Here is an 18,607-nt window from a genome sequence, read left to right on the forward strand (position 1 = left end):
AAGCTTGGCAAGGGAGCAAACTGTTGTGAAATGTGTCATGGGATCATTAATGTCTATACACAGCAAGCAACACTTTGGATTTTAAGGGTAAATCTGAAAAAATACCGACTGTATCTTTTCAGTCCATATTCCATGGGAAGATTTTCTTTTCCCTGCCATTTGGTTAAAATGTATTTCTAGGAATTGTTCATTAGTTGAATAAAGCCATAGTGCTATACTTCTGTCTATAAACAATCTTTTTGTTCTTGTTTTACATTGTAATCTGATACAAGGGATCAGTTGCAGTATCAAAGTGGCCACTGTTTCCTCGGCTGAATGGTATCAGAGTTCAGCAGAAGCTACCCATTTTACTTGCTCAGACTGTATCCAGATGTACTGACTGATTCTTTTGATGATTTAATCCTTTATCCATGTAGCTTCCCTGCAGACCTCAATGCACAAATATGAAGCATGGAGCTGTTACACGGCCTGCCATACTACTATAGAGAAAGGGAGGGAACAGACATATTATCGAAAACCTTAGAGTCTAATGAGGCACTGACTCCGCTGCAAATTCCTTCACGCCCAACTGTGTCTCAGAATAGGTAAGAAATAGCTACTAAAGGAAAATGTGTTTTGCTGAAAATTTTAAAGTATTGGCCCCAAACTCTGCTCCCACTTACACTAATGCAACACCATTGTTTTCAATGAAGTTACAAAATTTAGCCCAAAGTATCTGTATCTATAAAATAGATTGCACAGGTTGAATTTTTGTAATACAGTTTTTTTTAAAAATGATGCAACTAGGTATTTTCTGACAAGAAAAAAAAATCTTAGAAAATGGTTGGCCTCAACTATTTTAAATAATACATAGTAAATCTGAATTTTAATCATTATTAAAAGTCTGCGCTCTTTACTGGGTTGAACTTCATGTATATCAATATATGTACCATACGTCTATTGCAGCTGAGTAGTTTTAGTGTACTGTTATATATGGTTAATGTTTGTCACCAATATTTGGGTTAATAAGCTGCCTCTAAATACTCTAAGGCTGTGTTTGTATGTTTACCGTAACTAATGGACAAATCATATCCTCCTAGAAACCAGAGCCTGAGGATTTCCTTTTGTGATCAAATAATCAGTTTCAGTAATGGCGTACTTGGCATTCAATAGGGTTAATTCAGTGTTGTTATATAAATTCAGTGGATAAATGGACACAAAGCAGGTCTTTATAGGCAGAGTTGATAGTGCTGTCTATAGTTAAGGTTGGTTGACAGTTGCCATTGTACAACCCTATTCTCAGTTGCTTATATCTTTGCCAAACTTTAGCCATTTGGTCTAAAATTTTCCATGCCAAGGTGACTTCCTCAGGCTGATTATTTTTTTTTTTGGCAAATTAGAGAAAAATATGATGTTTTCTCCATGTTAAAAAAATTATTTCAGCCACTTCATTGAGAAGCTCTATCACAGCCATGTTTTGGAGGAGGAATTTGAAATTTGGTAAGAAAGGTCACCCTGGTCCCATAGATGTGCCATTTGCTGTTACTATGGGGGGTGGGGAGGATCCAAATTTGGCCAAGTTATAAGCCTTTGAAAAGTTTTACTTTGCACATGCTCAGTAAAGACTTACTAGAAGATTGCCTCGGAAGTCTCTGAAGAGTCTCTCTGTACTGAGTGTGCTCTACCCTGGAGCAGTGGGGCCAGAGCAGGACTTTCCTGACAGTTGCTACTTCCAGCTGATGCAGGCTGCTGAAGTGCTGGGCATTGGAGCTAAGAGCATCTCCTCCCTCCTTCTCCCCCCTCCCCTTGGCACAAAAGTAGCCTGACTCAGATGCAGAGGAGACCAGGGGAGGTGGAGGGGCAGCACAGCACAGGGAGAAGAATTGGGTTGGGAGCTGCATGGGGGGAAGAAGACATGGGGCTGAGGGAAGGGAGACAGGGACTGACAGCCTGTGAGGGGGGAACAGGGACTGGTAACCACTGTAGGGTGGGGGAGACTGAAATCAGATGAGGAGTTGGGGCCGTGTGGGGAGACTGGGAAAAGTAGAGTGGGACTGGGAGCAAGCCAAAAACTGAAATTGGATGAGGAGATTGAAATTGGCTGGGGAAGGTGCCTGTGGGAGGAGCTGGGATGAGGAGTCTTTGCTTACATGGTCACATACTATTTCTTCCACAGGATGCCTGCTACTTTATTCCACCCTCCTCGGGTTCTGCACTCAGCACAGCTCATTGACCCCCAAAATCAGGCCCTGTAGAGCTACAATAGGAGTGTTGGATCTGGTGCAGGCATAAAAGTGTGGGGTCTCTGATTGCTCTTACGTACTCCTCTTGATTTTCATATTAAAGCACAAACTGTATCATAATGCATATGCCCCTCATATGCCACTCAGTGTGTAAGTTACACTAGTTTTGCACACCCACTGGGACTGATTCACCACCCCCTTTCACCAGTGCAAATTGGACATAAAAGGCTGTCATTCTGATTTACACTGGTGTAAATGATGATGCAAGGCACACAGCCCCGGAGAATCATGTCCACTGAATTAGAAATCAATGTGAATGACACCCAGGGCCCTAATCCTACCCCAGACAGACTCACCTCACACAGCTTCCTGCAGCACTTGGGTTTCCCTTGGAGATCTCAGTTTCAAATACGGATCGAGTCAGAACCTGTTTTGTTTATGAGATCTGATGAGCTCACATCCTATCTCCCAATATTCATACACTGTTCGCATGAGCACCAGAAAACAAGAAAAATTTGCAGGCAAAAATACAGTTAAAATAAAGGATGCACTAGTAAACTGATGGCTGTCTTGGCAATTTTATTTGATCAAAAGCAAGGAAAGTAGCTTTTAGTTCTAAGTGGTACTCTTCCAGAACTTGACAATCAGAATTTAATATAATTCTAGAATCATAGAAGTTAAGGAGGGAAAATCCCTGTTAAGCCATCTAGTTCATTGCTCTACTGGTGCAGGATTGTTTCCTGCTCTACATCTTTTTAACAGTTTGTCCAGTATAGTTTTAGTTTGATATTCTCTTGCAAAGACACAGTTTTGTTGTGTCCTTGAAAACCATAATCCCATTGGATTGATATTGACTATAACTGTTCCTTTGTTTGAAAGACCGTAAGTAGAAGCTTAACAAGCCCTGTTTGGTTCGGTGGGCAATCAGATTCATGTACCTTTGTGTGCCATGTTTGTCTTTTCTGTCTTGGGTTAAGTCAGGGGTCGGCAACCTGCGGCTCCCGGCTCGCCCGGGGAAGCACCCTGGCGGGCCGGCCCGGTTTGTTTATCCGCCGCGTCGGCAAGTTCGGCCGATCGCGGCCCCCACTGGCCGCAGTTCGCGGTCTCAGGCCAATGCGGGAGGCAGGAAGCGGCGCGAGCCGAGGGATGTTCTGGTATCGTACGCCCTACTGAACTTTCTGTGGTTTCACTGTGATCCTGTGTACTTTGGGAAGAATATCAGTTCCCTTTGGAAAGCACTTAAAATTTCTTTATTTGGGAGTGCTGAGCTGTTTAAAAACTCTTTGCATCTGTTTTCCACTTCTGTGAAGCACTGATTGCTTTTTACTCACCCCGTGTTTGTGTATTTTATTCCATCAACAAATAAGAATACTGTGTTCTTACTACTTCTATGGTGCTCTTCATCAGAAGATTGCAACATAATTTATAAACATTAGTTACTTAAGCCTTATAAATAAGCTCTGAGTTAAATCAGGATTATTATTATCTGTTTTACAGGTGGACAAACCAAGGCACATCAAGATTAAGTGAGGTGCTCAAAGTTACATAATAACTGGCCTGTTTCTCCTGCCATTCACACTGGTGTAACTCCAGTGATTTTAGTGAAGTTATTTCTGAATCATACCAGTTTACGACCAGGTCCACACTAGGAGCGTTTTGTGGTATACTGCTTCAGTATACTATACCAGCAAAGCACTGCTAGCGTGGACAAAGCTTATACCAGCAAAACTGTGCTTTTGCCAGCATAGTTTATTCCAGCTTCACTCCCACAACACCTCCCCAAGTGAAATAAGATATACTGGCAAAAGGGCATCTTTGCCAGTATAACTGCATCTATGCTAGGGGCTTTTGCCAGCGATGTCAGTCACAATCAGGGTGGATAAAAATCAATTATTTTTCTTGAAAAAATGTAAAAAATCAGATTTCTTAAATTTAATTTTTTTTATTTTGTTATTTAAATTATAAGAAGTTTTTCTTTTGAAAAAATAAACCTGCTTAAAATGGCATTGAATTTAACACAAAATATGTTAGGCCTAAACTTATTCTAATTTCTTAAATCATTTAAATCAAAATAAATATGCTGAATCTATGAGCCTCTGTTCACAACTTTGATTTAAAGGCTGCCTTTCTACGTAAAGAAAGAATCAGGGGGAAAACATCCAACTTTAGAGACCAAGTTTTATAAATATGGCATATTAGGACAGCCTAAGTAACTTATGAGACTGTCTCATGGTCCAGAGACTTAGGGTACATTCACAGATTCTAGGACTGGAAGGGACCTCGAGAGGTCATCGAGTCCTGCCCTCATGGCAGGACCAAATACTGTCTAGATCTACACTGCAATAACAGACCTCTGGCATGGCTGCAGCTGGCCTAGATCAGCTGACTCAGGCCCATGGTGCTGGGGCTGCACAGCTGCAATTTGTAGTGTAGATGTTCAGGCTTGGGCTGGAGCCCATGTTCTGAAACCCTGTGCACAGGTTAGGTCTCTCAGAGCCTGAGCTCCAGCCTGAGCCTGAACATCTACACTGCAGTGTCTAGCCCCACAGCCCAAGCACCATGCGTTCAAGTCGGTTGGCCGGGCTCTGACACTTGGTGCTGCAGGATTTTTATTGCAGTGGACATTCCCGCCAACAAGTAGGAACTTAAGCTCCAGTCCCTTTCCCTTAGGCATATTTGAAAATGTCCCAGGCTGTCCTGAAATAATCAGTTTTATTTGCTGACTATAGTTAATCCCTCTGTTTAATAAAACAGTTACTTGTTAAAGTGAAACATGTTTTGATAAGAGAAGTTCATGTATCCAAAATATTTCAGGTTGTTTAATAAAAATAAGTTTTCTGTGCTGTTGTTTGTGTTTGATTAAATTCCAGTTACCACCCTAATGCAGCTTGACAAAATCCTGAGCAAAAAGTTAATTATCTAGTAAATAAGCAATAGATCATTCACCATTTTCTAACATACTGAAATGTACAGTTAAGTATCTGACCATATTAAGCTATATAATTGCTTAAATAAATGTATATTGTTATCGTGTACCCTCGTAGGCAGCAAAAGCATGTACAAAATCTAGTGTAAAGCTTATATTTTGTTGTAAATCAACATGTTTTAATGGTTATATCAACCAGTGAGAATGCAGCATTCTTTAGAAAGTAACTGAAGTACAAATGGAAAAGTTGATTTAAATCCAGACTTTCCATTTGGTGATGTAATCATGATTTAAATTGCTTTGATTTGAATCATCCACCCTGGTCACAGTTATAACTACTAACATAGCTATGCCAGCACAAGTCTGTAGTGTAGGCATAGCCTTTGTGAGAGAAGAATCATGTCCACCTCGTTAGCAACCAGGGGCGGTTCTAGCCATTTCGCCGCCCCAAGCACGGCGGCACGCCACGGGGGGCGCTCTGCCGGTTGCCGGTCCCGCGGCTCCGGTGGTCCTCCCGCAGGCGTGCCTGCGGAGGGTCTGCTGGTCCTGCGGCTCCGGTGGACCTCCCGCAGGTGTGCCTGGGGATGCTCCACCGAAGCCGCGGGACCACCAGACCCTCCGCAGGCACGCCTGCGGGAGGTCCATCGGAGCCACCTGCCGCCCTTCCGGCGACCGGCAGAGTGCCCCCTGCAGCATGCCACCCCAAGCACGCGCTTGGCGTGCTGGGGCCTGGAGCCGCCCCTGTTAGCAACAGGGCAGTAAATAGGACTCAGGAGACCTGGTTCTGAGTCCTTTGCCCTGCCAACTGGACATAACTTAACATAAACTCAAAAGATGAAGATGGCTGGTCCTTAGCACAGCAGTATAACCAATCATTGTTGAGTTTGGGAGGAATCTCTGGACTCCTACTCCCAGGGCCAGTACACACATTTGTTTATTGTTGCTATTTTAGAAGTATTTTTATGGGTCTGTTCAATGGAGAGGTTTTGGAGGAAACCACCATACGTGGGGAAACTGAGTCTATGTTTTTCCAGCCTCTCTCCCCATCAGTAAGAATGATAGGATACGCTTTATGCCTACATTGTTACCTGGGAAATTCCTGCCAGATGAAAAAAAACAAGAGGAAAAGGAAGTGTGTAAAATGTTCACTCTGCTTGGTGCTCATCTTCATGAAACAAGTGAAGTAAACGACACACATAGTACTACAGAACTGTTGGTGATATAGGCACACTGAATTATGCTGGAACTATTCAACCGTTCGCAGAAACTTGTGACATATCTGATAGAGCTTGTATGCCCTGGTGGCTGCAGATACTAGAGAGTGACATCTCTCACCCACTCTCTAGAGATGTCAGGGAAGATTTTCAAAAGCACAATTGTACTTAGGCACCTAATTTGTACAGTCAATGTGAATTAATTGCCTTGCTACAATTTGGCTCTTTGAAAATCCATCAGCATATGAGTTTTTATAGTGGTATTTAGCACCTAGAGGACAAGACAGGTGATCCATGTTTCAGCAGCTCATACACTCAATGTATATTGCAAGAGGTCAGACATGCCTGCAGCATATTGGCATAAGCATTCACCTATCTTCTTCTTCCAGCCAATCAAAATATACTGGACTTGCTTCTGCTCCCAACTGGGGCAGGCTCATCATGACAGCTTTGGTCAAAAAGCTGCTGCTGTTTAAGAATATTATTTTTTTGTTTCAGATATGAGGAGTTAAGAGATTCACTTCAGTGGTGCAGGCTTCCGTGGGGAACCGAAAGAGAATATGGAGGAATTGCACCGATTTCATTGCCAGAAGATCATAGACCAAAGAATGAGCCTCCTTGTTTGTTTGCTAAAGGACATCAACATTATGGTTATGGTGGAAATTCCTGGCCAAGGTAGATTAGTTGCATGCTTCATACATTCTGATTTTTTTAAGTGTTGTAACCTAGAAACAGCTAATGGAATGCAATATATTTGGACAGTCTGGATGGCAATGCAGATTGAGTTGTGTAGATAATTTGCATTCTGGAGATAGACTTTGTTACCCCCACTTTGGACAATGCTCACCTGTAGTGTGCCTGAGTTGTACTGCCCATTATCACCTTCTGTGTATTTACTGAAACTCTTGGATCTCTTCGTTTAGTTTATTTTTTCCTATTGTTTGGTAATGGTGTAGTATTTATTAGCTATTGTCCTAAACTTCCTCTGTGACATTAGATAAGTCTCACTCATGGCCTGATTTTTTAGAAGCGTTCAGCATCCACAAATCCCGCTGAAGTCAATGGGAACTGTAGGCTCTTGGCATTTTTCTGAAGGCTGCTCTGACTTACACCCAGCTTCTCCCAACCCCAGGAGCCATTTTGGGATCAAGGATAGACAGGGCATGCCTTCCGCACCCAGGGCTGAGAGAGGAGAAAATTCTACACTGCTCTTCACCATACAGGAATTCCCCTTTATGCAAAATGAGTGCCCAGGTAGCTGGGGAAGCTGACTTTCTGGCTGCTTTGCACTGCCAGAACGTGGCCCATTAGCTTTATCTGAAAACTGCCATTCAACCCTGCGTAGTCAAATTGAACAAGGCTCAGAATATTTAGTGGTACATTCCCTTGGCTCTGCTAGCCCCAGAATATCCTTCCTACCATTCTAAAAGGTAATTTCCTACAGGTATATGTGTGTGCAATGCAAAGGAGATAGAGAGATCACAGGTGTCTCCAAAGATTGCATAACCTCCAAGAAGTGTGTGGTGAAGTTCATTGAGCTTAGGGCCTCCAACACAAGTAGCACCAGGTTCATCCTATTCCAAAACAGAGGAAAAAGAAAAATCTCTGAAAATCCAACTAAACCCAAGATAAGTAAACTGCATTATCCTCCCTGAATATCTCACTGATTTTCTGGGTCTGCAGCACCAGCTGAGGAGCCTAGGCAAACAGATATGACTTCAGAGATCTCAACCCTTTTGTGAAGCAATTATGAAGTAATGTTCAGTGGTGCTACTCTCTGCCAAATGAGGTGGGGAGGACAAAGAGGAGACAAGGCCATTGTCTCGTCCCCCCATCATGGAATCAGTTTTCCTTATAGAAATTGACTTTATGGTGACAGGTCCTTGGAATGACTCCAGACAAGAATTTTTATTGCTCTTGGGTTTTATTTTAAATATATAAATCCTAGACTTATTCAGTGTATAGACATGCTGGGCTAGATCCTGGCCTGTGCTTCATCTCATTCTGTTCCACTCTGGTGGTGGAAGGGGGACAGAAGACTAGCTTTAACAGTAATCTGGTCAGCATAGCCACCTGCTTTTAGCCTCCAGCATAAGAGGTGTTTCAGGAATGTACCAAGGTGGAAGGAGAGCTGGTGGTCGTAGGCCAGTTCAGTGGCCCCTTGGGGGCCATAACTGCAGGTGCTATTAGAGCAGCCCTGAGGTTGCTCTGAATTACAGGAGGAGCCCAGGTAGCCCCCAAATGCCCAGCAGAGCTACAGTATATCTGAGTATTGGCCCTCAGATTGAAAAATTCTCCCTAAATATTCATATTGCTATCCAAACAGAAAAGCAAAGAAACCTAAAGGTTAATTCTGCATTGCCTGGAAACTTTTATTTATGTCCTTTTATCTGTATCCTTCTCCACACTGTGGGGGCAAAGAGTATTGGTTTCTGGCTGTTGAAGCGGCATCCCTTTGCAGCTACCTTAGCAGGTTGATTCCAATAAAATTTACCAGGAGGGCAGGTTAGAAGTGTATTAAGTACTTATTACAGTACAATTTAGTCTGGATCAGAAAGCGGAAAGTAGTAAAGATGCAAGGGAAGTACTTTAGAAATCTGTGACTGTGCCCATAGTGAGGTGAATGCCAGCACTGGAGATATAAGAACACACACACGCAAGCAAGCAAGCAAGCAAAATTATTTAGAGCCTGTGATAGCTGATTTTGGTAGTGGAGCTGTTGTCTGTTCGTGAGCCCTATACAAAAGTACTTGATTTTTTTTTAAATCCCACATTTAGGGGTTAGCTTACTTGTTTGTTTTTGTAAATGAGTATACTTCTTCTTTGGTATCTCCTATACATTTTTTTGGTCTACTGATAGGGAAGTATAGTGAACAGTATAAGTACTGTAGTTCCAAAATCTGTGGTTATAACCAAAATGCTTCATTTTCCCAACCCAGTTTATAAAATTTCAATAGAAAGTTTATGAAGGATAAAAAGTGGAAAAAGTATTTTTCCAGCACACTCCTGTCTAACATATTTCTGGCTTTTAAATATTCTGGGTGGTTCCTTATAATGATGTTGATATGTGAAGTGGAGCACACCTTTTTAAGGAAGATTTAAGTTTCTGAGAAACTATGTATTGGCAGAGCTGGTTTTATGTGGAAAAAGAACTGAGGAAATGTGCAGTTTTCACCAGCAGATGTCAGTGTGCATTAATAATATAGGGAAGACCATATTTCAGAAGCACTGCATTATTTACAATTATTTATCCTCTTACTGCTGGGGGATGCAGTTTCCAGCACAAAATGTTCAGTTGTCAACTGACTCAAAATGCATAAGAAGCCAAAGTGTCTCCCTTTACAGGCAAAACTAACGAGTCTCTGCAGATGCATTGAACCAAAGGTTATTCTGATCCCTAACACCATATCTCATTTACTGAGTTATTCCACTTGGCTGGAATAGTTACAAAGGCTGTGTGTATCTAAAGATGCATTTTTGCAGCATAATACTTTTGAAGTGTAAGAAAGACAAAAAATAAAAGTTCCACGTCATCATAACATTTTTATTCTAAAGCTGAAAACAGAATTCACATCATGGAGATAGTTTATACATGGTGTTCTCATTGAGATCGGTGTTCAAGTCTAACATATCCCAGGACACTGAGTACAGCTTGGCCAATTATCAGAAAAGACTTGTAGGTGGGTGGGATGGCTAATGCAAGCATCACTACTCCGTAAGAGTGCCCCGCATGTGAGGTAGTCCACTGAATAGTGTTGAAAGCATTGCCTGACGGGAGTATGCATCCTGGCCTCTGAGATAGATGTCAGGTGTCAGCAGTGGCTGCTAAATGGAAAGAAGGAAGGCAGTGACCCAGTCCAGATTGGCTTTAGCAAAGAAAGAGAGAGTGCAGAGCACTCTGAATGTCATGGAAAGATTACTGGCAAGACAAGGTGGGTGAGGTAACAGCTTTTATAGGACAAACTTCTAAGAAGAGATATTACCTCACCCACCTTGTCCCTCGAATATCCTGAGATCAACATGGCTACAACAACACTGCATGAAGAGACGATTGTCAACTTTCCAACAACCCAAAACACCATATTAAGCCAAGCAGAACACACCAACACATGCCCTGCTATTCTGAACCAACATTTTCCTCTCTCTTCTTCCAGGCAGTGTCTCCTCTTCTTCTATGCAAGTTTAGCCTTTGCAGGTGGAGGTCAGAAGCCCCAAGGCTGTTCTAACTCCAGGGATAACATTACCAGTTAAAATTGGTTACTCTGACTGTATGTTCTTCAGTTTGGCTGTCCCTCTTGCTCTACTTTTCTCTGTCCTGCCCCATTCTAGCTGCTGATAACCAACATCTGTTCTGTCAGAGGCAGCTAAGATGCCGTCATCTCAGTCAGAGGTCGTGTGTCTTTTCAGCAGCAACAAAGACCACTGAGAAAGGTCCCGTTTTTCTGCACACTAAGCGTCTTGACTCTGCCAGACCATTGACTTCAATGGGAGTAGAGGATGCTCAGCATCTTCTATTAAACGCTCAACCCCTCATAGGATCAGGCTCTAAGGGCTTGATTCTGTGCCCATTGAAATCATTGGCAAAGGGGCTTGACGCTTCTGAAAATCAGGCCCTGTGTAACTTAAATGTTAAGGTCTGAGTGATAGTAAGTATCTACATTTCCAGTATCTCTGAATTTGGTGGTAAGGGCAGTCTATGGACTGCAGGCAAAAATTACATACCATGTCTACATCTCTTACAAGAAAAAAAATTAGTATGTGTTTCCTGGGATTTTTATAACCAATAAGTAAAATGTTATTTTGTGTTTCTCTCTTTATGCAGAGGTCTTCCCATTGAACAGTATTATGATGTAACCCAAATGAAAAAAAGTGATGTCCGTATGAATGATGATCTGTAAGTTTCATTACAGCATAGACCAGATAATTTATTTAGTGTGGCAAATGTAATGACAAGCTAAATATTCATTCCTCCTTAATGACCTCGTGGATTAATGTTTATGATGAAATATGACCTTTGTATAAAATGTGGTTGGTCAGTGACTACAGAAAACACACACAGTTTGGAAGGAAGTTCAGAATGAGGTATCAGTGCCCCCACTCAGTTTAGTATCTCTTAAGCAATGAGATTTGAATTGGTTTTATTGATTTGTCAACCGGTGTCACTCAGAAATACTCTCTCCTACAGGGCAAAGTCCCAATTAGCAAAGAATAGCACTGAGATAACCATGGCATCCTGTGTGCATCATATTAAAGTTTTCTCTGGTATCTTTAGGTGTACTTAAAGAGGAGGTTTGACTAAGATAATGTTTCCTTTTTTTCACTGCTACTATTTAAAAGAGTAGCTGGTTTCCTTGAGATTGAATGTTGCCAGTTAAAACTGCAGTACACCGTTTTGCCACGTGATGGCACCAACAAAACACTGAAACTTGCAGCTCAAAACTTAGGTTAATGTAACAGTAGTTATGAGTTTAAACACTCAGAAGTCAGGAAATGAACAAGTTAAGGTCCTCACAACAACATTAACTTAGCAGTGTTGCATATCCTATATGCTTAGTTATGTAGTTAGGGCTAAGGCTGTATTAACTTCCCCCCACAGGCCAGGTAACCACGGGAACAGTGTGTGATTCACCCTCACCCCTTCCTCAGCAGGGTTGCCATCTCCGAGATTCAGAAAAACTAGCCCCTGACCACGCCACCAACACCAACAAAAAGGCTCCTAGTGCCCAGTAGCTAATTATGACCCCACACCTGTGGTCACAGCCCTCTCTTTGGTCACCTAGACACACAGGTGCTCGTTCCTCTGTCTGCATGAGCTTCTACACCCGCCCACTCACAGGAGCTTCAGTCCTTGAGGGAGCCCCACTACTGTCCCCTGTCAGGAGCCTCTGTCTCCCTTACCCCGTTCCTTATCCCTTCCTGATGACAAGCCTCGGTCCATCTTGCTTCCTGGTCCCCAGTGCCAGGAGGAGCTGCAACAGCTCAGGAGGTTGAGGGGCCAGCACACAGAGGCTGGTGCCAGCTGTTCTCCCAGCCAAGTGATGTGCAGTAGTTACAAAACCACTGCACGGCCACATGTGCCTGTAACGAACATGGAATGCTCCCAAGGGGCGGGGGGAGCACACTGAACCTTTTCACTGGCAAAGCAGTACAAAAACCAGCTAGGATGATTAAAAGCCAGCCAGGTGGCAAGCAACCCTCCCTTCCCATCTATAGTGCCTGCCAAATTCCAAAGCATGCTACCCCCTTGGGCATTTTGTGTGAGCCTACGAGGGCCGGAAAGGCAGCAGAACTACCACAGCTCTGCTGTGTGAGGCTGAAGACAGGCCACAAAGAAGCTGCACAGCGTGAATCTGCAGCCCTGTGCCCCAGGGTGTAGCGCTGTGTGCTGGCTGCCTCCATGGCATCACGCAACAGGGACTTGAAAGTAGGCCAAGGGAAGGTGGGTTTGGTACACTGAAAGAGTGTTGGCCAAAGCCCACCTTTACTGGGCCTTGACCGATAATGCAGCCTAGAAGCATTGGCTGTGCAGCTCTTGCGAACTGTGATTGCAGGTTGTGGGGAGAAATCTTACCTTACAAGGTCTGCTTATTAACACCCCCCCCACACACACACACACAGCATGTTTGCTTGAGCTTTGCACAAGTGACAAGATTTGTCCTTAGTGTGGGGTTTTGTAATTGCTGGAGCATTTGGATACTGGTGTAATACAAGTATCTATGCACACTAAGCTCAGCCCTGCCAACCTTTGCACTATACCCCAGCAGGTCTGCAAGAAATACAGGATCAGGCCCAATGGATTAAAGATAAATAAGAGTTTCACCTTTAACTCGGTCTTTTTCTTTGGGTGGGTTTCAGATCGCCTCTCACTCACCTGGAATGTTCAGCCAGCTGGCTTGGTTTTATTTTACACTTCATGGGCCTAATCCATTTCTGATGTAACTTCATTGATTTCATAAGAATGACACCAGGCAAGGATTTGGCCCCTTATATTTTGATGGCCAGATGAATGCCTTGTAAATTATAATTCTTATTGCAGAGAATTCACTCTGCCTGCACAAAGGCTGGGATAACAGGTGAAGTATGGGAGGGTTGTGGAGTGAAATCCATCCCCCAACCCAAGACACAGAACAGCTACTAAGGCAACAGCTTCTTCCACCTCATCCTCAGAATCCCAAATTCAGTCGTTCCTATTCTGGCCCACCCCAAGTGCAAGCAGTGAGGTTGCTTCCCTTAGTGTACTAGCCCCACTCTGCATGCTTGTTGGCCCATGACCCCTTTCCAGGGATTGCTTTGGGCAGGCTACATGAGGGGAGGAGGCATGTTGCCACAGGGACAGATCAATATCTGGCCCAGTGCATACTGAATAGAACGCTGCCGTGGCCCAGGGATGTTTTAGTTGAGAGTGCATTGATACATTTTCTTAATTATTTTTTAAATTAAAATGTAACCTGAAAGAGAAGGCTTCTAATGTTTCTATGCTCTTTCTAATATTTCAATCTCTGTTCATCGTTTCCATAAGATCATATTTACTCATATTTCATCCTTGAAAGATTTTTTTTTATGTTGTAAAGAAAGAGCAGATCTTTTTTAAAATGCCTAGAAAATGTGTCACATTCATACTCACAGGTCTTTCAGAGCGAACACATTCATGTAACTTTCAGTGCCCTCCCTGGGGTATCAAACTGGAAGATGGTGGTAACCTTGCGAAATCTGTGTTGAAAACCACTGGCTGAGTGCTGCTCTGGAGAATTACTAGGGAGCTCTTAATACTCGGTGTATTGACATTATAGCTTGTGATGGCTCTTTTGAGCCATGACAGTCTCTCATGGAAAATGAGTCACTGTGCATTTGCAGTAACTAGATGTCATAGACCAGAATGGGATTACTGGGCATTTGTCATAACCACAAATCCTTATGTAGTTTTGCATGACAATGAATGGCTTTGCATATACAGGAACTGCCTTTCAAAATGAATGAACACTGGGCCCTATCTTCCCTCCCGGTTAAAAACATACAGAGGAGAACAAGTTAATCAGAGACCCACCAGAGACCCAAATTTACCCTCCCAATCCAAGAGGCCACCAGGGATGCTGTGCAAGGGGTGGGGCCACAAAAATCCATCTAGGCCTTGTAGAAAATCCTTCTCCTCATGCCAGTGATCTGGGGCCCATTAGATAATGGTATGTCCAACCGCACTCCTCTCTGGTCCTGCCCCCACACCAGTGTCAGCCTCACAAGCTTGCAATTGTCACACCATTGGCTGCCAGTTATTACCTGTGATCCATCCCAAAGGGTCACTGAGTGTGTAGGATGAGTAAATGCCATTTCTAATCTATTTAGATTTTTCACACCGACTTAGTGTGCAGGAGTGGTGGAATGTACCACTCAGAGCAGCCATTCCTCAGGTCCATCCCCCCTCACCACAACCTGACCCTTTCCTACCACACTCAGCTAACTGCCTCCAGGCAGCCCGTTTTCTACAGAGGTGCTCAAAGTGCATGGGAGGCTTTGTGGGTTGACATCCCAAGAAGCTGCCTTGGAGCTGTGTCCCCCAGTAGTATTTCTGAACTGTTAAGCCGCCACCCCACTGTGCACTATTCAGTGAAAGGAGCTGAAGGAATTATTGTTTCCAAAAACTGCAAAAGTACGCAAAGCCAATACTTTGAATAGACTAATTGTCTCTGAAAAGAAACCATGTCTGTGCCCTGATATATAAAAATTGGTGTGAATACTACTAGCTGATTGCCCCCCATATGCTCGTTGCTGTACACATATGACAGCATCCATCTTGACCAACCAGGGATTGAATTGAGGACTTCTAGAGCTAAAAAGCGGAGTCTTTACAGCTTGAGCCAGGCCCGGTAGCTGGGGGCTGTAACAGACCCATAGCTGTTGTGGCCTGCTCATAGAGGGTGGGGAACCTGTAACATGCACTGAGCAGTGGATTACACAAACATATGGTATCCCAAGGCATATACAATCTAATACGATCTCAAAGCAAAACTTCTGTTCTGCACTTTTATAACATAAAAAAGGGGAAATTATTTAAACACAAATTTTAGACCAGGGTAAATTTTAGGCTGACTATAAACTCCACAAACACACAAATATAAGTAAAAGTTGACAGTCCCATAACTATCATTCCTCTATTATAAGTGTGAGTAAATAGGCACACTGTACTTTTCTTTACAGATTGCATTTAATATTCTGATAGAACTGGTTAGTTTGAAGGACTATAACGTGTGACATATATGTAAGGCCAAATTCAGTTCCTGGTTGCACTTGTGTAAATCTGTTATAATGCCTGTGAACTCTAGCATAAACCCAAAGCAACTCCAGTGAAGATATTGATGTAACTGTGACAGCCAAATTTGGCCCAATTACTATCCCCTTCCCCTGTCTTTTAAAGACATAGGCCCATAGTGTTTGGTTCCTGAATTTGAGATTTGCATCTGAAGAAGTGGGTCTTTTACCCACAAAAGCTTATGCCCAAATAAATCTGTTAGTCTTTAAGGTGCCACCGGACTCATTGTTGTTTTTTAAAAATGAAGGCACCCCAAATTAGTGGACTGAAAATGTGAGGTTCAGGCTTTTTTGGCTGTTTATGTACTCAGGCCCTAAAAGCTTCTATAAAGTACATTCTGCTATTGAAAGTGCAAGTTTACTGCTACTTTCTTACTACCTAGAGCAGGGATAGGCAACCTATGGCACACATGCCAAAGGTGGCACGTGAGCTGATTTTCAGTGGCACTCACACTGCCCGGGTCCTGGCCACCAGGGCTCTGCATTTTAATTTAATTTTAAATAAAGCTTCTTAAACATTTTTAAAACCTTATTTACTTTACATACAACAATAGTTTAGTTATATATTATAGACATATAGAGAGAGACCTTCTAAAAACGTTAAAAAGTATTACTGGCATGCGAAACCTTAAATTAGAGTGAATAAATGAAGACTTGGCACAGCAATTCTGAAAGGTTGCCGACCCCTGACACCTAGAGTGTAGATATTCCAGTGTTGAGTGCTATAGGAACACCTACAAATAAATAATCCTCCTTCCCCAAAGCACATATGGTACTGAATCTCCTCTTGCTTACATGGAGTAAATCAGAAATAGCTTCATTGAAATCAGTGGAGTTACACTCATGTAAAACCAATGCACCTGAAAGGAGAATCAAGCCCTATGCTGGTATTTACACAATTCCATCTGCCTGTGGCCAGAAAATTAATTTATCTAACTGAAGAGGTGGAAAACTAAATATAAATATTAGTAGAATGAGTAAACTTTAAAAAATTGCATTTGTGTAAATGCAGTTATTTCTATAACTGGTTAGATTCCCAAGGCAGGCACAGTGTCAGGCTCTGAGCTGTAATTACCAAGCATGTCCTGAAAATCCAAGTGGTTACAAAAATAACAGTATGTAAATGATTGTCAGAATTTGACATTTGTTGAAGTCCTATGATCTCTGTAACTATCGCACATAAAAAGAAAAGCAATTATCTTTGTTCATTTTAGTGGAGGCATGAGTTAGCTTGTGATGAAATTTTGTGAGATATCACATCACACAGTGATTATACTGAGTGTTACTGAGTGTTACTGTGTACCTTTACTGTGTGTTACCAACCCCTAAATGTGTTACTGTGTTACTGTGTGACATGACCCTCTCCCCACATTTTCTGTTTAGTGATCAAAAGTGTAATGGCCTTAAAAACAAATCCAAAACTGATCATGCTTTGCATTTAAGATATGAAACAGAACTAACAAGGAGATGAATTGTACAGGCTTCTCCAATTCATAGGTTTAACAGGAAGCCGAGATTATCTCAAAAAGGAAAATATGGAAACTCACGGTTTTAATGATTGGCTGTCCTTCTGGGACAGGGAGAAAACCCTAAAAAGAGTTTCATTTGCCCAGACAGCAGGAATCCCTCCTGAAACTCCTCTAGATACACATGCTCATGTGTATGCATGCACCACAAGGAATGTCCATAATATTCCAGTGTTCTCACTCTGCCTTTTCCTCTTCAGAGATCAGCAGCCCTGTGCAAAAGTCAAATCCATATATTTTAGATCTTGTACTGGCTGACAAACAACTCTTCATTTAAATAAACAATAATTCATACTAATACCTTATATAGTGCTCTTATACAGTACTTTTTTATCAGTATATCTCAAAGCACTCTACAAAGGTCAGTATCTTATCCCTATTTTACAGATGGGGAAACTGAGGCACGGAGCAGTGATGTGACTTGCCCAAGGTCACCCAGCAGGCCAGAGACAGAGCCAGGAGTAGAACCTGGCTATGAGTACCCCCATAGTGACTGATGTAAAGTTATGACATAGCTCTGGGACAGCAGGCATGCTGTCTTATTACAAGAGCCAGTGTTAGTAGCACTTCTAAGGGCATGTCCACCTATGTTAGACAGACTTACAGCCACCGCAGTAATTACTGTGGTCGGTGATGTCCACACTGATGTCCACACCTGGGGCTTCTCACCTCCAGCAGGGAGATCCGCACCTGGAGTCTGGTCAGCTGCTGTGCTCCCGGGGGGGAGTGGAGAGCCAGGACCACGGGGGGGGGGGGGCAGCAGGGCTGACATTGGGGAGCCCAGGTGGCCGTCCAAGCCAGGAGCCTGGGTAGCAGCCCAGCTTGGAGGGAAACCCCATAGCAGCTGGGCTGGGAGCCAGCTTTCTTGTCAATTTTACGGAGCTCTATAGAGACTCTGCATTGCCCTAATTACACGGACATAAGCCCTATCTCTCTCGAAGGTGGAGTTATGATGTCAGTGCAGAATGGCACTTACATCAGTGGGAGAAAGACAGTAGTGTAGACACTGACCAGAGGTCCCCAATGCTAGATTGTGTCATATATACAGTATATTTATTGGATTCTCCAGTTTTGAAAGACTTTCTGATTCTTGCAGAATAAGTCTAGGACTCCTTCTAGCTTGGTGGTAGAGCCAAGAGACTCAGTGATTAAAGTTTTGCTCTCTAGAATTAGTGTTTTCCTCCACCTTACTGCTTTAAAAAAAAAGTCTCTACCATGAAGAATAAAAAATTTATCATTGAAAAATGAATATATAATTTCTCCACGAATACTGTGACTAGAGTGGATATATTTTCAGATTTTTCTGTTTTGCATTACTGATAAAAAGGGTTCATTTTATTAAAAGTACTAGTGACTGATGTTTACTAAGGCAGGGCTCGTTACAAGGAAGTGTCAGAGGTTGATTTTTTTTCCTGT

At 42.7% G+C, this 18,607-nt stretch overlaps 1 protein-coding gene across 6 annotated transcripts in view; it reads left to right on the top strand.

Annotated features, from left to right (window-relative positions):
• Positions 1 to 18,607, top strand: part of C2H7orf31 (chromosome 2 C7orf31 homolog) — a 40,849-nt gene that overhangs the window by 6,727 nt on the left and 15,515 nt on the right. For all 6 annotated transcript variants that reach the window (XM_045006489.1, XM_045006491.1, XM_045006493.1 and 3 more), the window contains exons 2-4: positions 417 to 584; positions 6,861 to 7,037; positions 11,185 to 11,256. In XM_045006489.1, coding sequence (XP_044862424.1) covers positions 451 to 584; positions 6,861 to 7,037; positions 11,185 to 11,256 — 383 coding nt within the window. In that variant the 5' untranslated portion in view covers positions 417 to 450. The remainder of the gene's footprint in view (positions 1 to 416; positions 585 to 6,860; positions 7,038 to 11,184; positions 11,257 to 18,607) is intronic.

This window comes from Mauremys mutica, chromosome 2, assembly GCF_020497125.1.
Source record: "Mauremys mutica isolate MM-2020 ecotype Southern chromosome 2, ASM2049712v1, whole genome shotgun sequence".
In the NCBI taxonomy this organism is placed as follows: domain Eukaryota; kingdom Metazoa; phylum Chordata; order Testudines; family Geoemydidae; genus Mauremys; species Mauremys mutica.